We start from the raw sequence: 18,070 nt of genomic DNA, 5'->3' as shown, positions 1-18,070 counted from the left end.
TTGCATCCACCTGTTTCCCCCGCCACCTCCTCTGGTGCCAGCGCCCGCTGAACCGCCATGTGTCCCCTGCCTCTGCTTTGCCCACCTCTTGGGTTTCCTCCGTTTCTTTCCCACCCCATCTTAGGTATCCGGACACAACGCAGCATCCCAGCTGAGCAGACCTACCCAGACCACAGAACCTTCTCTGGGTGGTCGTTAAAAAGTTCCTTCTTTACACCCCCAATAGTAACTTTGTTGTTCCTCCTCTGTTCTTCATGTGATGTGTTGTTTTCCAGCCAGCTGCCCTTAGAGAGGCGCAGGACTTCTCCTGAGTGCTCCTGGTTAATTTAGAAGCAAGCAATATGTTTAAGTCATTGTAATTGCGTCTTCCAGCCAGCAATGCCATTGATTTGTTGTCTCCACCTTTTAAGCCCTGTCGCAGGTTTGCAGCTCTTGCAAGGCTTGGCTTACCAAAAATAAATGGTCCCGTCTTGCTCTTCTCCCCAGATGGGTGAGAAGCAGCCACTGCTTCCCCCACAGAGTCAGTGCAGGATGGAAATAAAATATTTATTCCTACTCTTGATCTTCTGTCTCCTAACCAGGTTCCAATCTCTCCGTAATACCTTCGGTTCCTGAAGAGCTTTATATGGAGGTGTTTACTGTAAGCTTTTAAAATGTCCAGATAAATTACATCAATTTTTCTTGTGTCCCTCCTGATCTGCCCAGCTGGCTGTGAACCTCTGTGGGGAGAGGAGGTTACCCTGCAGAAGCTGTGCCACCGGGCTCCCCCCTTTCTCTCATCCCAGACATGACAGATCCAGGCATCCTGGGGACACAGCTGGGGTTGGGATCACACCAGCATCATCTGGTGGGGAGCCAGAGGGCAGCATAGAAGTCCCTGCCTGAGCGTCTCCTGGTGTCCCCTTTGGTTCTGCTTTTTCTGAGGGGTTTACACAGGTTTTGGTGTGGGCTGTGTTTCCAGACTCCGGAGGAGACTGGTTTTATGCCAATAGCCTACATCAGCGGCTAGACTGTTTCCATCCTTGTTTATCCTCCTGCATGTCTTCTGCGTTGGCCAGCAGACCCAAAAAACCCCTTGCAGGGCTCCTGGAGTTTTAATAGGAGGGTCTTCTGAACCAGTCTTGCCCCTATTTCACCTCCTCCTAAGTTTGTGACCCCAGAAATGGTTTTGGACATTTATTTCCTCCTCTAAAAAGTGCTGTCTTTCCTAATTATGCTGCTGCTGTTTGGGCATGCAGGCAGAGGTCACCTGTTGAACCGCCTCCTGTTAGTGATGTGGGGGTGAGCCTCCAGCTCAGCAAAGCCCTTGAGCATATGCTCCAGCTGAAGTACGTACTCAGAGTTAATGTCTTCTTCAAAAAAACCCTCAACTTTGAAGAGACGGGCTGAAGATGAGAGCTCCAGACTTTGTTTTACAGCATTAAATACCCTCCAGAAGGAGAAGTGGGAGCTGGGGGGATGGTTCTGACTCAGTAAGGAGACCCTACTGGCACACCAGCAATGGCAGGGCCCTGGGGTAAACTGAGTCTTCTGGCTTTATGCTCTATTTTCCCCAAATATTGGTGAGGTTATATCTTTCCTAGGAGGGCCAGGACTCACTGAGGGGCAAAAGCATTGTGCAGACCTGGCCACACTTGCTCTAGAATAGGTGGCTCCAACAGCCGTGCCAAGGGTGAACCAGCTTGTGCCTAGCTAGGTCAGGAACTCATTACTGGTATAAACTTAGACTGGGCATGAGCTCCTTGCCATCACAGCCTGACTTGGAGGCTGTGGTTTTCTCCTGGGTTTTGCTTCCCTGTTGTCGGGATGGGGGTTCTTCTTCCATGGGGAGTTGCTTCCCGCAGCAGCAGCCTGTACCCCATGCTGCTCCACCACAGGGCAGATGAGAGGTGCCCAAACTGTGACTGTGACACCACCATGACCCCCCCAGGGCAATGCTACCCAGCCTCTCGCGATGATATTTCTGTAATGCCAGCTATGCAGATGCGGGCCTGTCCACCTCCCTCCAGGGATGCCACCCTAAGCATCCCGGGGAAGGACACCTCGGCTTGGGCTGGCTGGTCCCCTCTGTCCCTGCAGTGACCTCACACCCCACAGGAGGCTTGAACAGAAAATGTCACGTTTATTGTTCACGATCAACTTTACAAAAGAAATGCCCCAACATGGGTGCGCATCAGGGGCTCCTTTCACAAACGTGCATTAGAGAAAGCGCGTGAGCGAGCAAGGAAGAGGGGACAACTCGGCGGGGTGCATGAAGGTCACAGTGTTTCCCACTTGGCACGAGGGCTGCGCCCTGCCCCCACGCATCCCCCCGCAGTGGGCTGAGCTGCCCCACTGCCGGCGGGGACCCTGCGGGGGGGGGGGTGATGCGGGTGGCAGGGCTGTCCCCTCTGCCTGCTTCACCTCCCCCTGGTGCAGGAGCAGCTGTTGCTGAAAGCACGAAGTAGGACTTGGGGTCGCAGGGGAGCACTGGAAGCTGGACACTGGGCTGAGCAACCATGAAACCCCCGAAATAACCCTCTCCCCCCTGGACACATACACGTGTGCACACACACATGTATTGAGACATTGGTGACCATGCGGCATGGAAACAGTGTATTCTCAGGCACTCCATGGGGAAAATACTAGCCCACTCCATCACCCCTCCAGTTCCAAGGCTGGCAGCAGCCCTGTCCTTGGCCAGGAGCAGCTCAAAGCAGGGGAGCCAGGTGGAGGCAAGGGCAGCAGCCCAACCCAGCATGCAAAAGGCCAGGGATGGGCAGCAAGGCTCCTCTGGCCACCATCATCCTCTGTCTCTTTTTTTTTTTTTTTTTTTTTTTGCTTGATTTTGTTCCCTTTAATGGCAGTGCTGCACTCTTTCCCCCTCAGCCAGGGATGGACGAGATGCTTTGCCCCTTCTCCCCATTCCCTTGGTGGCCAACCGACCCCCCCAGCTTGGGAGGGGAGGGCTTGCTCTGCTTGCCTCTGCCTTGAAAGCCTGTCTCCCCTTAGGCAGTCCTGCCCAAACAGGCAGTAGAGGCAGGGGAAGGGGCACAGGGAGGGTGAGCAATGTCTCGCCAACCCTCTGCCATCTTCCCTCAGCCTCCTCGGGGCTGTGCTGGGAAAACCAGGGTGACAGGAGAAGAAGGAATGGGGCCAGAGGGGAAGATGCTCCCAGCCGAGTCTTTGGGCTCATTTGGAGTACAGACTCACAAGACCAGATAGTGGGGCACTAGAAATAAACGGGGAAAGGGGATGTGCTTGGGAGAGGAGGGGGAGGGGCACACGCTGGCATCCCGCTAAGGCTGGACCGTGCTTGGGGCAGACGGAGGTCTCCTTCCCACTCATTGGGGCTGACAAAGTGGGGAGCCTCGCTGTACCAGAGACACCTGTGGGTATGGTGGTGTCCTCCTGAAACAGAAGCGTCGCAGGGTAACACCCAGGGGAAGGCATGCCAGGACGGGGGACAAGCCGCGCCACCAGCGTGGGGACAAGAAGGAGGATGCCAGGGGAACCCCTCCCTCCCAGGACACCAGCGCGGGGGGCTTGAGCATCGCCCTGATGAGGCTTGGTAGTCTGGGAGGGGAGAAAGGGGCTCCCTGCTTCGGGGCTGCCACTGGGCTCCTTGGCGCTGCAGAGCGGGTGAGGGGCTGCTCATGCCTTCCTCCCTTCCTCACAGGCAGCGAAGTCCCCCTTGCTGGCACCCCCAAAGACCTCCACCGCCTGGTCGTCCCACTGGATCACGTTGCCTTGGAGGTGGGAGGTGCAGTTGGCCAAGCCCAGGATCTCTGCTGGTGCCAGCATGTGGTCCCACACACTGAACTGCGCCAGCTCCCCCACGAAGGCCTGGGTGGCATCAAAGCGGCCACCCAGCGTGTCCTGGCAAAGAGCAAGAGAGGTGATGGAACGGGGATGGGGACAGGAGAAGGAACATGCATCCAGTGGGCAAGGGGAGAGGGAGAAGTATCGGGAGAAGCAGAGCAAGATGCCCAATAGCAAGGATTGGAGGGGATGGATGCATGGAGGAGATGCAAGATGACAAGGCGGGGAGCAAATGGAGGACAGAGGGACAGGGAGAGGGAAGAGGAAAAGACAGTGAGTGTCCGTGGCCTGCCCAGAGGTGGGATGAGCAGGCAGGATTGCCCCTTGCCCAAGATGCCAATGCGCCATGCTGAATGGTCCTGCCAATGCCACCCCCAGCCCTTGCCCCATTTGGGGGCTGCCCCCTGCTCCCCAGCTGGCTTCATGACGGAGCGATGCAAACTAGCAGCTCTCAATGTTGTGCTGGCACTTACCTGCTCCTGGCCCAGGATGACGACACCCTGGGGCTTGATGGCATGCCAGGAGGCCAGGTTCTCACCAGCACCTCGCTGCTCACCGTCCTGGTACGCTGACCACTTGCCATCCCGGGTGGTCCATGCCACACAGACATGGTGCCAGGCCTTGTCCTTCAGGCTCAGTGGCAGCTGGGCAACCTTGGAAAGAAGAGCAAGAGCCCGGCACTCGGTGCAAATGCTGGGGGACCCCAGTGTCTCTCCAGCCCCTTGCAGAGCAAGAAGTGTGCCCCCAAAGCAGTGGCACCCCAAATTCTACAGACATCCCAATGTGCTGCTTCTCCCTCTCAAATCCCACCACAACGTGCCATCCTCCCCATCCTCCTGCCTCCCCCTTCCCTCCCAATCCCTTCCTCCCAGCTCCCCTACATCAGTACCCCCAGGAGCATCATTTCCATGGGGGGCTGAAGCAGGGGAGATGAGGGCAGGGGCTTCCCTCTTGCCCCTCCTGTGGCTGGGCTGACCTTGTCATTGATGAGCAGCTCCAGGGGGTTGCTGCCCCACTCCAGCAGCACGATCTCATTGGCTTGGCTTGGGACAGAGTAGGAGAAAGGGGTGCCAAGCCCTGCCAGGGCCTTGGACTTCAGCCACATGCAGATGGTGAAGGCGTAGAGCTCAGGCAGGCTCTTCTTCATGCGGGCATACATGTAGTTATTCTGCACTGGGATGGTCACCTTGAAGGCATCGGGAGGGCTGTAGCCTGGTGGTCCTACATGCCAAGGATAGGGAGGAGAGAGGAGGGTCAGCACCCATCATTGGGATGAGGGCAGCCTGTCCTGGGGCTCTCCTGGAGATGCACCTGGGGGTAGGGACCCCCTGCACCACCTCCATCTCCACCGGGCAGGACTCACCGTGCTCCAGCTCTGTCACCCGGTTCTGGAGGGAATTCAGTTCCTTCTCGATGTCATGCTGCTGCTGGCTGCGGTCAGTGCTGGCAGCCTGGCGCTCCTTCTGCAAAGTCAGGATCTTGGAGAGGAGCTGCTCCTCCAGCTGCTCCATCTTGGTGTGGAGGGCATCGCGAGTGAGCGCTGGGGCAGTGGGTGCCGAGCCGTTGGTGCGGGGTGGCAGCTCCTGCTGCACTCAGCAGCAGGCATGACGAAAGGGAAAGGAGGGAGGAAAGAGAAAAATCAGCACAGTGTCACTGTAAGAGGTTTAATAAGGACACATCCAGCTTGCACTACCACAGGGAGTGCATCAACCACAACCCCATATCTCCAAGAGCCTCCATGTGACTTTGACTCTCCCCTCTCAGAGCCTCCCCTGAGTTTGTTACTGCAAAATGAAGCTTGGTTGTTCTTAATGACTTTCTGCCACTTCAGAGACAGAGCAGTGATGGGACACAGGAGCACTTGGGTCATCTCTTGGCTCTGCTCCTGCAGGCAGCCTCGCACAAGGTGGGAACAATGTGGAAAGGAGCTTGGAGCTCCCCTCCCCACTGCTGGTGAGGCTGCTTCCGCACTGCCGGTGCATTAACATCACATAACGGGGCTTTAATCCTCTTAGCCCAGCTCAGCCGGTGTGCGGGGGTGTGTGCACACATGCCAGGTCGGCCAGGTAGCTCTCCATAAGCCAGCCTTTCCCAGGCCATCAGGATGCCACGGAGAAGTGGGGCCAGTGGCCAGGGTGTCATGTCTCTGGTCCTCGAGACATGACCCATCACCTGGGGACATCAAGCATGTCTTGTCCCATCAGGGTTAGAACACAGACCAAAACTCTTTTCTTGGCTGATCCAAACCCCAGCGCCTCATGAAGATGCTTCCAGCTGCTACAGCATCCTGCAAAGATCCCAGATCCCATCCCAGCTGGAAGAAAACCAGGCTGGAAGGGAGCAGGTGGCCCTTTGCCATGCTTCTGGGGTTTCTCCGGAAATAAAAGCCCTCTCCCTTCCCCATATCCTTGGGATGTTAGGCTCTTTGCCATGAGCTTGGAAAGATGGTGACCACCTTCTCCATGCTGCCAGACCTTCCTGAAGGTACCAGAGTGGCCATGGTGAACCTGCCTTAGCCTCTGCCAGACCGAAGGCCAAGGCAGGGCTTACCATGGCTGCTCCAGCACCCAGGGGGGTCTGCATAGCTGCTTCAGCCCTGGACATTCACACAGCTTATGCTGGTGGGACATGGGGTGATGCCATCCCTGCTGATCAGGCTAAGCCTCCTCCCAGCCTCGGAGCTGGCCTGGAGGAGGTGACCATGCTCATCTGTGGTTGTGGCTTACAACTTTTTCTTCTTCCCTATATCCCATTTTTCCAGGATGGACAGGACCTGATGATCATGCATACAAAGGTGAAGGGGAGAAAGCCCACCGATGTCACCACCTATCTTTGCTATCCATCATGAACCACAGGGGAAAGAAGAAGTCTGAAGGAAAGCTGGGTTCGGCCAGGCAGTATGCAACCTTGGCAGATGGGAACAGCAGGGAGAAGCTAGCAGCGAGAGGGAAAGTGAGATGGTGTTAGTGTGAGCACAAACAGCCCCGCACTGGGCAGCGACACACTCAGGCTGCAAATAAGAGGGAGGCTGTGATGCTCTAGGGTCTGAAAGAGCCTCCAGTGGGGTCTGCTGGGGCAAACCCACAGGTTACGTGAGGAAAATCAATGTGGACAACCAAAACTCAGCAAGGAAAGTGAGGTGGCACAGGGGACATCTGCCAGCCCTCATCAAACACCATCTCTCGCTGCCAGCTTGCTCCGGTGCCGCTGAGTATGCTCTCGCTGAGAACAAAACCTCTCTGGGAAGGGAAAAGCACCTGGCAAAGGGCATCCTACCTTTGGTCTCTGTAAAACAGGGAGGGCTTAGACAACGGGGAAGGGGCTTGAGCACTTTTGGGGGAGTGGGTCTTGGAGACCCACTGGTGCAGCTGGCTGAAAGGCAGGGCAGGGATGGCAGGAAGGAAAGGTGAGTGGAAAGGTTAACTCTCATCCTCCCAGCAGGGATAATTCCCACCCGGGGCTGCCCATGCTCACATCCAAGCAGAGCTGGCTGTGTTGGCAGGGGGCAGTGCAGGTAGGATAGGGTCGCCTTTGCCTCTTTGTCTGCATCCTGCAGGCTCCGAGAGCTTTTCTCATCCCATCAGGCTGCCTGGCTGTGGTGGAGGCTGGCACGCTTTGCTTCTGTCTGCCGCACGCTTTGATTGCTCGAGCTGCGGGTTTGGAGCCTACGTCCCTGCTTTCATGCACAGCTCCATCTGTTAATGACGAAAAAAGAAAAGGCTGGGAGCTTTTGTCGCTCTCGCTAGCCCCTGATAGCCTGCACTACATTATTTAGTAGTGACTGAGCGGTTTTTTTCCTCTCCTTCCTCCTGCTTTTCTCCCTGCTGCTATTTTCTTCCCTCTGTAACTTTTTTCCCTATGGCTTTTTCATTTCTCTGGCTTCGAAGCATCTCCTCTGGTTGCTCCCCTCCACACACATACATGCTCTCTCCCCTTTTGGTCAGTTCCTTCCCCCCTCCTTTTTCCCCCTCCATCTCTCTCTCCAGCTCTCCCTGGCCCTTCCAGCCCAGCAGCCAGGCCACTGATAGTTGGACCCATGTGGTCGGCTGAACCACTGCCAGCTCCATGTTCCTCCTGGCGAGGGATGCAGCTGGTACCCTCCTCCAGCAGTTTGAGGGCCACCGCATTGTCCCAGCAGACACCATCCCCACCCCAGGAGCCAGACCACGGCTGGCAGGAGACCAGACCTCCCCATACAAACCCATGTCGCTGGGATGTGCTAGGTGATCCTCCCAGTGCTGGGATGGGCTGCATCCCTTAACCATCCTCCGCATCTCTGAGCTGCCACTCGAGTATCTTTCTCCCAAATCAAATTATTTGCAAAATTATTGCTAGATGTGCAGCTGCTGTCTACCAGTGACCTTTGGGGAGGGGAGAGGAGGGGAAGCGCCTTCTCCCTGGTTGTTCAGCAGGCACCCGGCTTCCCATCTGCTGCCGTGCAGGCAGCAGGGGAGTGGGCAGTGGGTGCGGGGGAGGCTCGCTCAATGCTTTTTGGCCACCACAGCCACCAAAAAAAAAGATTGAAAGATGCCAGGTAATATTAATCACATTAAATGTCAGCGGGTGGGGCGGTGGGGGAAGGGAGCGGAAAGGGGGAGGCGGGGGCAGGGGGCTGCAGGGCCGGGGCAGCCACGTCAGCGTGTGCTCACTCAGGCTGTAGCCCTCAGTCAGCAAATGCACTTTGATTTATGTAAGGAGATCAGAGCCTCATTTACTAATGCACCAGCAAATCTGGGCCCCGATGCTCCCCCTCAGCCATCAGCACGCAAGTGCCCACCTTAGCTGCTCAGATGGGGTGGCCAGGACCACATGTTGATGCCCCAGCACATCCCACAGATCATGATGCTGAGCTGAGCACGTGCACATAGCATTCCCATTTCCTTTCCTGGAACCTCAAATCGTCCCAGCTTGCCCACAGCTCTCCCATGGCCACTGCCACAGGATGGCACACCTATCACACCGGGGTTTTTCAGACCCTGCCACCTTTTCAGACACTTTTGGATCCAGGCAGGAGCTTTGGGGGTCATTAAACCCCCAGAAGGACTGCCCAGGGCAGGGGATGAGCAGGCATGCGTCAGCCTTTCCCTCCTCTTCCTCGTGAGAGAAGAGCTCGCTGCTGATTCCGTCCCCCTCAGATGTTATTAGCAGCCCAGGGCTGCCACAGTTTGGGGCTCTCCATCCCTGCTCTGCCGGAGATGGAGGTGTGAGGGAGACAACCAGCTTGCTCCCACTCCCATGCCCATACCTGCAGGTTTCCTGCCAGAAGCTGGGTCGCCAGTCACAACGGCACAGCCACATGCCGGCTAAGGAGCCAACGGGCTGTTACATTCAGCTGGGGCCAGGTCCCCCATAAAGCCTGTTGGGCTGTCCCCTCTCCCGCTCCCTTCCAAGGGATGGCGGGGAGGAGCGGGGCATGTGCAACCTGGCACAGCCCAGGTGATTCCCCCCCTGCTCCAAAACTGCTCCATTTCCATTTGCAGCAGTAATTGAAAGTATGGAAAAGGAGCACCTGGGGGCCCGGGCTCTGCTCACCAAGATGCACCCAAGTGTACACACGTATGTGTAGAGAGCCAGGGTAGACCCTTCAAAACTGGGAGGAAAAAGCCCAGCCAGGCTGCTGCACACAAGGGGAGGACGAGTGATGCCTTGAGGGGGCTAGGAGGAGGTGAGGGAAGGTACCCGGTGTGAATGCTGTGCCAGCACTAGCCTGTCCCCACCGAAATGGCAGGGCACAAAGAGTGAGCCTGTGGGGGCCCTCCCTGTGTCCCCCTTCCCTGGGAAACCCTGCCGCTACACCACCAAAATTAAGAATGAAATGATTTAATAGGGTTTTTGGCACATCATTGGATTAGATCAGCCATCTTCCACCAGCCCCCTCCCCGCAATCCCGGCTCCAGAGCCTCCCGTGGTAACCCCTGCTGGCAGATCTGCTGGGAGATGCCCTGGGACCCAGCCTTCCTGGGGAGGGGGCCCACAGCACTTTGTGTCATCTCTCTCCCAAGACTAGGTCACCCTGGGCTTCATCAGCATTTTCTCTCCTTTCCTCCCTCTGGGTTTTGCAGAGCCTCTGGCACACCGGTGGCCACCCTGGGACTGTCCCCAACCAGGTCACCTTTCAGGGTGATCACTGTCACCCTTTAGGAGAGCTGCAGGGGCTGGGGGTGCCCACCGTGCCATGTGGTACCCCAGGAAGGTTCCTGGGGCCAATGGATGGAGCTATGCAGGATGGAGAGGCACAGGTACCTCCCAGAGTACAAAAAGCAAAGCAAGCCGGGGAGGGAGGCCACAGGCAACCATCACCGCACAGCCAAGGTGTGACACTAGGGCTCGGCTGGCTGGGCTGTGGCTCTCACCAGGCCATCCCAGGTGATACGTTAGAGCTGCCTGGAGCCAGGTCAGCCAAAGTCCAGCCCACCTGCGACATGCTGCCTTATTTCCTCAGTTCGCAGAGGAGATACAGTGCCCTGCGGCTCAGCCCGCCCTGCCGGGTACCCTTGAGACACTGGCAGTGCAAAAGGAAACATTTCTGGCAATGTGCCACTTGGCTTCCTCATCAGTAAGCATGTGCGTGAGCCTAAGCCTTGACCCAGCATTGCTTCAGGCTCCCTGGGCACACGTGAGAGCCTGCTCTGGGTCTTGTGAGCTTCACCATTCCCTACCCCAAACCTCCTGCCATTGCCAGAAAACCCAGGAGAGGGGCCAGGGCAGCTCATGGGTGATGCTGCCCCTTGGAGAAGGGGGAGAACGTGGCCAGAGAGCAGCTAAAGGACTGATGCTCCCCAAGATTCAAACTGATGTGCTTGGGTACTGTCCCGCTGAGTATTGCCTGGTCCTCATGCACACACAAGTATGCATGTACAGGGGCTTATTTTTTCCCCCTTTATTTCTGGGTGAGCCTATCTGCTGTCTGCATGTGCATGTCTTAGCCCGGTTGTGTTATCCCACTTGTGGGAATCCATTTGTTTGGGGCTGCAGGGGGGGTTCAGGGTGCCTCTGTCCCTCCCTTTGGCTGCATTGGGCTCTGGGCATCATGCTCAGCTGGGCTGCATGTCCCCCTCTCTCTGCACACATCTGGTATCCTTCTGTGTTTGTTTTTGTGCATGTGTGTATTACCCTGGCAGCTCACAGGTGCATCCTCTGTAGCTGGTCTCCAGCTCTTTTCCCTCCCGTGTGTGTGTTTACTTGCCTTTCCTCATCTTTCTGTCCCTGCCCATATCTCCATCCTCTACAATAATTCTCTCCCAGTCTCATTTCTGAGCCCATGACCTTAGTGGCTCTGAATTATCCACCTGTGACCTGCTGCTACTGCACCCATGTGGCTGTAGTGAGGAGGGCAGAAGGGCAAAGCTGGGGAAAGGGACGCCCATGGGGTGCTGCCTGACCCCCTGCTCCCAGTTCTGCACTCTGGGGAGGAGTGGAGAGGGCAACAGGGACCCAAACGGGAGGTTGAGAACTTGCTGGAGGCTCCTTACAGGTGGCTCTGGCCCCCAGCAGACCTCAGGGGATAACATAACCCCCAGAAAAGATGGGGCATCTGGAGCATCTCCCCTAAGGAAACCAGACAACCCCTCTGGCAGCTCTCATGTCCCCAAACTATTGCCCTGGCTGTGTCCTGCAACGTCTGCCAAGGTCTGTGCAACCGCTGAGCCCACATCAACCCGAATAAACGGACACACACACATACTGTCATCGGCCCCATCACAGGCACCGCGGCAGAGCCGACAGCGCTTCTAGCTTGCAGCCGGGCCAGGGCCAAGCCTGCTGGGCACACACTGCACAGCTGCTACAGAGTGGGGACAAGGGGTCCGCAGCCCAAGTACCAACAGCCCGATGCCACAGAGGCGGGCACAGCAAGCGGCTCCAGCTGCCCCCTTCTCTCCACAGCTCCTATGAACCGTGCAGGGAAGGGGTGCTGGCTTGCAGCGGGTGACACTGTGCTTCAGTTTGTGAGAAGTCCCACTCAAACCTGCGATGGCATCACGGCATTGGATGGGGTTTGCCTTTCTGCTAAAGGGCAGGACCTGGCTCAGAGCTGACGGCCTGCTCCAGTGGGGGCCTTGGCAGGTGCTGGGAGGCAAGCGGGGTGCCCTACATGGGTGCGGACGGGGTGGGGAGGGGGTGTGTGTGAAGCAGGGCAGCCCTGCTCCTTGGGACCACCCTGCACAGAGGGAAAAGAACGGGGCCGAGACCTCCAGGAGGAGTGGGACAAGGACAGCCTTCCCCAAGCCTCGCAGGGGGGATGAGCTGGTCCAGGGTGTGTGTGGCTGCAGGCCCGGGGAACGGCACGCGTGGGAGCATCCCCCCGCCAGTCCCGGGAGCATCCTCCCCCCGGAGCACCCCTCCCCGAGCCCCGGGAGCAGCCCTCGCACCTCGATCCGGTCGATGCGGTCCTGGAGGGTGCGGACGGCCTCCTCCAGCTCCCGCACGGCGGGCGGCTCGGCAGGGGGGTGGCCCATGGTACCGGGACGCGGGGCGGCGCGGAGCCCGGCGGCGGGGGGGGCGGCGGCGGGAGGGGTCCGCAGGCCGCCCTCGCAGCGGCTGAGCTTGCCGGTGAGCTCCCGGATGGTCTCCTGGTCCATGCGGATCCGCTCCTTCTGCTCCAGCGCCGTGCGGCGCAGCTGGGCCGCCGCGCTGCGGAGCGCCAGCAGCTCCTCGGGGCCGGCGGCGGCGGCGGGGCCGGTGCCGGTGGCCGGGCACTCGGCGCTCAGCGGCGTGCAGACGAAGCGGCTGAAGAGCGGCGGCGGCGGCCCCCCCGGCAGGCGCGGCCCGGCGCTGGCCAGAGCCTCGGCGGGGCCGTGCAGCGCTCCCAGCCCCTTGTCGGCGGCGGGCAGGAGGGCGGCGGCGGCCGAGTCATTGTCGGCGGCAGCGGCGGCGGGCGCGGCGGTACCGGCCGGGTGGACGCTGGCGATGATGCAGATGATGGCCCCCAGGAAAGCCAGCATGCCCGCCGCCAGCAGCACCGCCAGAAACTTCAGGGTGGCAGCGGCGTGGGGGGCCCGAGCCCGCGGACGGCGAGAAAACAAAGCGGGCGGGGAGGGACGGAGGGATGGCGGGCGGCGGCCCGGAGGGAGCCGGCGAGGAAGAACGGTACCGGCAGCAACACCGGCGCCGGGGCCCCGGCGCGCCGCGCTTATATGTGCCGGGCGGCGCCGCGCTCCCCGCACCGCCCCCGCCGCCGCCGCCGCCCCCGCCCCGGCCCCGGCTCGGCCGCGCGGCCCCGGCCCGGCCCCTCGCAGCGACCCCTGCGCGGCTCGGCCCGGGCCGCAGGTGCGAGGGGCCGGGCGGAGCGGGGGCGGCTCGGGAGCACCGGAGGCGGGGGCAGCCTGAACCCGGGGCTCGCTGAAATCGGCCCGGCGGGAGCCTCCAGCCAGGGGATGCTCCGCCGGGACAGCCCAAGGGAGGACCTTCCCCTGCGAGATGCTCAGGCTGGAATTCCTCAGGATCCCCTAGTTACCCTGAGGGTCAACACCCCGCAATCAGGTGTCCCTCGGGAGTGGCTTTCAGGCTGCTGGCGGGCCTTTCCCTCCTTGACCTTCTCCTAAAAATCCAACCGGCAGCCTTACGGCTCTTGGAAATGCCTCCTCCGGGAGGGCGGCCGGGCGGCTGTCTTGCTCTCCCACCCCAGACTCGACTGTTGCACAGAGTGGATGCCTCACCCTCTGCCCTGCAAGCCCACGCCATCCATTTGGGAAATACATACCTAAACCGAATCTTCCCCTACCAATGCTTTACCCTAAACCACTCATAAAGATGATACTTCAGACACCCACTCTCTCCTTGCTCCAACAGTGTGCTCGCCCATCCACCACGAGCCGAGCCGTGCGCTCTCCGTGCCCCGGGCACGCCGGGGCCTCAGCTATCCCGGCCAGCCCAGCAAAGAGGAGCAGTGGAGGAAGAGCAAACAAAACCGATTTGAAGCTCTGCTCCGAAATGGCAGGAAATCCATCCTAGCCAGCAGGGAAGCAGTGGCATGTGTGTTTAAAAACAGCTCCAGTGCTGGGTATGAAACACCAGTAAAGATTACATCTTCTCCCCGCCAGGCACATTTGAGTATTCTAGCGAGGGAGCCAAAGCTACAAAGGCTCCTCAAACTCAGCTTCCCACAAGCAGGGAGCAGGATGCCGGTGGGGCATGGGCACCCTCTCTCCCCACAAACTGCATTGCACCCCAGCCCCCCAAAATCCTCACCTTGGAGCCAGCAAGAGTCCTTCCCTGACTTGGTGCTAGGTGGCTACAGGGAGGACAGGAGGAAGTTGGATGGGGTGGTTTAAGGAAGAGAGAGAGATGAAGGGAACCATGAGAGAGAAAATGGAGGTGGGCATGGACCGGGGCAAGAAAGGCAGATGTGGAGAAAGATCAGTGACAGGCATCACGCTGTGGGGGTGAGGCCAGTCAACACTGCAGGCAGGTGAGTGCTTGGTGTGCAGGGATGTGGGTGCGGATGCAGGTGCAGGATGCAAGGAAAATGGAAGCCTGCACCCCGTGGAACAAAGGGAGGCCACCTGCCTCCAACCTGCCCCTTCCTAGCGGTGGCAGGGGATTGCACCCCCGCTGCATCACCCCCTGCCTGCAGCATGCTCACCCCTGTGAGCCAGGCAGGAATGGATTGGAAATGAACCCATGTGGGTGCTGGAGCAGCCTACCCTACCCCATAGCCTGCAGATCAGGGTGGGATAGGGTGTTCTTCCAGGGTGGGATAGGGTGTTCTTCACCTGCAACCTTGTGACAAAAATGCCATATGCTTCCATGAGGCTCTTCAGGTCCCAGGCTGGGGGAAGTGACACTATGCTAGGAAATTCACACTGGCTCAGCCATCCAGATTTTATTGCCAGAGGCTCCAGGATATTGGTGGCAAGGTTTATCCCTCTGGCTGATGCCGCTGTGGCAGCGCGCAGGGTGGGTGAGCCCCTCTACACCAGCCCTGACCCACTCGCCTAAGCTGGGAGGTGGAAGAGTTGGGTGCTGCAACAGGGCAGGGCTGACCACTCCTGGGGTCCTGACCTCTCCCTCGGCAGGGACCACAACTTCTTCCCGGAGACAAAGAAGTGGCAAAAATAGATGTTCGCAGGGGGTGATGACTCAGACTGGTGAGTAGCCAGAGCAGCTTCCCTGTCCCATGAATAATGATTCAAAGATGCTCAGTGGGCAGCTGGCTCCACATGGATGCAGTGATGCCGAAACCGTGCCCTCCTGCAGGTGGTGGGGTGAGGGCAGGTGACGGGGGGGCTTTGGGGAACCCTGTTTTGAACAGGATTAGTGACAGAAACTGGTTTTAGCAAAAACTCATGGATTCAGCCCAGAGGGACAGGCAGCAAGCAATTAAGGATTTTCTTCCATCTACTTAACACCCAGACAGTGCCTCGGGCTGGCAAGGTGGGCCAAGGATCTGCCCTGCCCTGCTGTGGCTCCCAAGCAAGAGAGACATTTGGGATGGGCTGCTGGCACAAGGGGAAGGACACCCCCTGCTCTGAGCCAAGTGCTCCCCATCCGACCCTCCCTGTGGGAGCAAGGCAGCCAGCCCCTTGCCAGCCAGGAGGAAAGCCTGGCCCATTCATGATGCTCAAGCCAGCAGGGTGGTGGGAGTGAGGAAAGGGAAGAGCCTTTTCCCAGGGGAGGGTAACCTGGGGCCTCTGGGGTGGGGGATTACCCCCAGGATTATTGCCCAGCCCAGGTGCACACCCAGAGCCACCCTAATGGGGCAAAAGGGCTCCTTTGCAGCTGCCACCCCATGGACCCAGCTCCACCTTCTCCTTAGACTAGGGACCCTGAGTCCATTTCACTTGGGGATCCACAGACTCCACATAGCATGGAAATCCTGGTTTATTTCCAGGTCTCTAGGCCCTGCAGATGCAGCTTGTGTCACCTCACCCTGCTTGTGCAGGACCTCTTAGGATGTGTCCAGTGAAGGCTGGCATCTGCCTCTCCCACCTTCCTCCAGCTCCAGAAAGCATGGGTCAGAGGTGGCTTCACTTGCTGTACTCAGATCCAACCAAAAGCTCACCGGCTTCTGAGGAAACCCAGGGCACAGGGCAAGAGTGCTGGCCTCGCTGGTGTTTCAGCACAGCAGATCCAAGGTGAGCCTGACGGCACAACGCCAGTAGCGTTAACGCCTTGGCTGTGCTCAGCTTCAGTGGGCAGTGTTCCCTGCTCCTGGCCAGCCAAGAGATGTCACTGCTGGAGAGGGCTCTCTTGTGGCTTTCTAGGCCTCCGACACTAGGGAGGCATCTCAAAGCATGTGCAGCCTTGGCTAGTGAAGCAGCAACCCTTCCCGGGAACACCCAGATCACCCTGCAGGAGGAGGGCAGCCCTGAGGGTGTTTTGGTCAGAGCCAGCTTGATGGTGACACCCGAAGTACTGACCTCCTGCTCTTCTCCCCCACCTGACTGAAGAACCCTTTCACCCAAAACCCATTCGCTTTCCCCACCACATATCACACCAACAGCCCTTTCCCACCAGAAATGTTGCTGTAACCTTTCTATACAGTTTCTATGGGCTAGAGGCTAACGGAGTCTATCTGGGGCTTTGATTACACACATTAAGAGTATTTTTCACCATATTTCTTAGATTAGTATGTTATAAAGTGCACTTAGGCACACATTTTGGAGCTGAGAAAAGCCCAATGCATTTTTCAGCCACCAAGTGCTAGGTTGTGCCTAGATCTAATTTCATTTTTAAAAGAAAAGGATGTGGGAGACCCAGGGGAGGTTCTCCAGAGCACACTGGAGGAACATGCTCAGTTCCACTTGCTATATATGCAAGCACTCTGACTTCAGTGCTACACAAGTCTCCCTCTTCCTTTGTCAGAGCTTCTGTGTCCAGAAAGTTCTGAAGACCCAAAGCAGAACCAACACAGGTGCATGAGAAGGTACTAAGTGTGTTTGTATTTGACTGCTGGCTTAGAGCAGGTGTTTCAGCATCCCTGCTGTCAGCTCCACAGGTCACTCACACCGAGAGCAGGTCACAGCCCACCCAAGGAAGAGAAGACAACAGGTTTTGGAATGTAACAATTTATTGGGGTTAATTTTTTTTTTTATTATTTTTAACTCCCCATTTCTGGCATTGATACAATATTCAAGAGCAGCAGAAAGAACAAAATGTACAAGAATACAAGAGTAATTAGCACAACCCCCACCCCCAAACCTGGAGCAAACCATTTTCTTGTGGGAAGCACCAGGGGAAAGGGCGATTCAATCACCCCTCCAGTGGCTATGCCTCCCACCCATCCGCTCTAGACAGAGTTTAGCCAGCTGGGAACTGGATTAAAAAAACAAAACAAAAAACTGAACAAACACTATATTTAAAATGAAAATTGCAAGACAAAAAAAAATATAGATATACAATTCATCCGTGCACAATCCTTAAATGCATTTTTTTCAAAATAAAAAAATTACAAGATACATATTTAGGTTTATTTTAAATAAAAAAAAAAAAATTACCACCTTCACTCTGTATGCCAAGTAAGGGGAAATAGACACAGATGGGTTGCACCAGAACCATGAGCACTCTAGAGTTAGGTCTGACCTTCTCTAGGAGAAAGGATAAGGCTCTGATGCTGCCAAAACTCAAGCACAGGCAGGATCTGAAGCACTCAAGTACCACAGAGCTCAGTGGGGTAACTCGCCTGCTCTAAGTTCAGTATTTGCAGGAATCTGCAGGATTTAAGCCTAAGCTTGGCACTGGGGAAGGTGAAAGGAAGGAACAGATGAGGCAGGCCCCCGTCCTCCACCACCAGCGGACAACTTTCTATCCAAAAGGAAAACAAATGAGAGAAAAAATATCCCAAAATAGAGTCTCCTCTATTCTTAAGGAGTGTACAAGGCTTAATGGCAGGGGAGACAAGAAGAGGAGGGGAGGACAGCACACCAAGTTTATCAGCTTGGGGGAGGCACAGGCACGACAACTTTTCTCCTAAAAAAAGTCATCACAATTTTTTTTTTTGTTCTGTCTAAGAACTTGACCTAAGACTACGTCCCCCTTTGCAGGTGGGGAGCTGGAAGCAGCAGGCTCCCTCCAACACAGCTAACGAACCACCTACATGCTGCCCTGCCCAGAGGGAACCCATCGGCACCCCTGGATAGCGGGGCGCAGCCAGGGAGCTGCTCAGGAGCACAGAAGAGCCCCACTAGTCCTACAAGACCCCAAAGTCCCACAAAGTGCTTTGACACACCCAGCCACACTCCTTCGGCTTAGTGCAAGCTTTAAGTGCTCAGCTGAACAAAGTCAAGAACCAGCCCTGCAATGGCAATTAACCCTTCAGCTGCTTGTCCTG

The 18,070-nt window shown here is 57.3% G+C and overlaps 1 protein-coding gene across 1 annotated transcript; it reads right to left on the bottom strand.

Moving 5' to 3' along the window:
• Positions 1 to 2,108: 2,108 nt before the first annotated feature.
• Positions 2,109 to 12,996, bottom strand: NPTXR (neuronal pentraxin receptor). The gene is made up of 5 exons (XM_056340546.1): positions 12,171 to 12,996; positions 5,165 to 5,387; positions 4,778 to 5,022; positions 4,275 to 4,454; positions 2,109 to 3,858 (listed from the first exon to the last, which is right to left on the bottom strand). Exons 1-5 carry the CDS (start codon positions 12,741 to 12,743, stop codon positions 3,634 to 3,636), a joined length of 1,446 nt encoding a protein of 481 aa, XP_056196521.1. The 5' UTR covers positions 12,744 to 12,996; the 3' UTR covers positions 2,109 to 3,633.
• Positions 12,997 to 18,070: the final 5,074 nt, after the last annotated feature.

The sequence above is a fragment of the Falco biarmicus genome, chromosome 5, assembly GCF_023638135.1.
Source record: "Falco biarmicus isolate bFalBia1 chromosome 5, bFalBia1.pri, whole genome shotgun sequence".
Taxonomy (NCBI): Eukaryota; Metazoa; Chordata; class Aves; order Falconiformes; family Falconidae; genus Falco; species Falco biarmicus.
The sequence above is the reverse complement of the archived record's forward strand: the minus strand, read 5'-3'. Positions and strand labels throughout refer to the sequence as shown.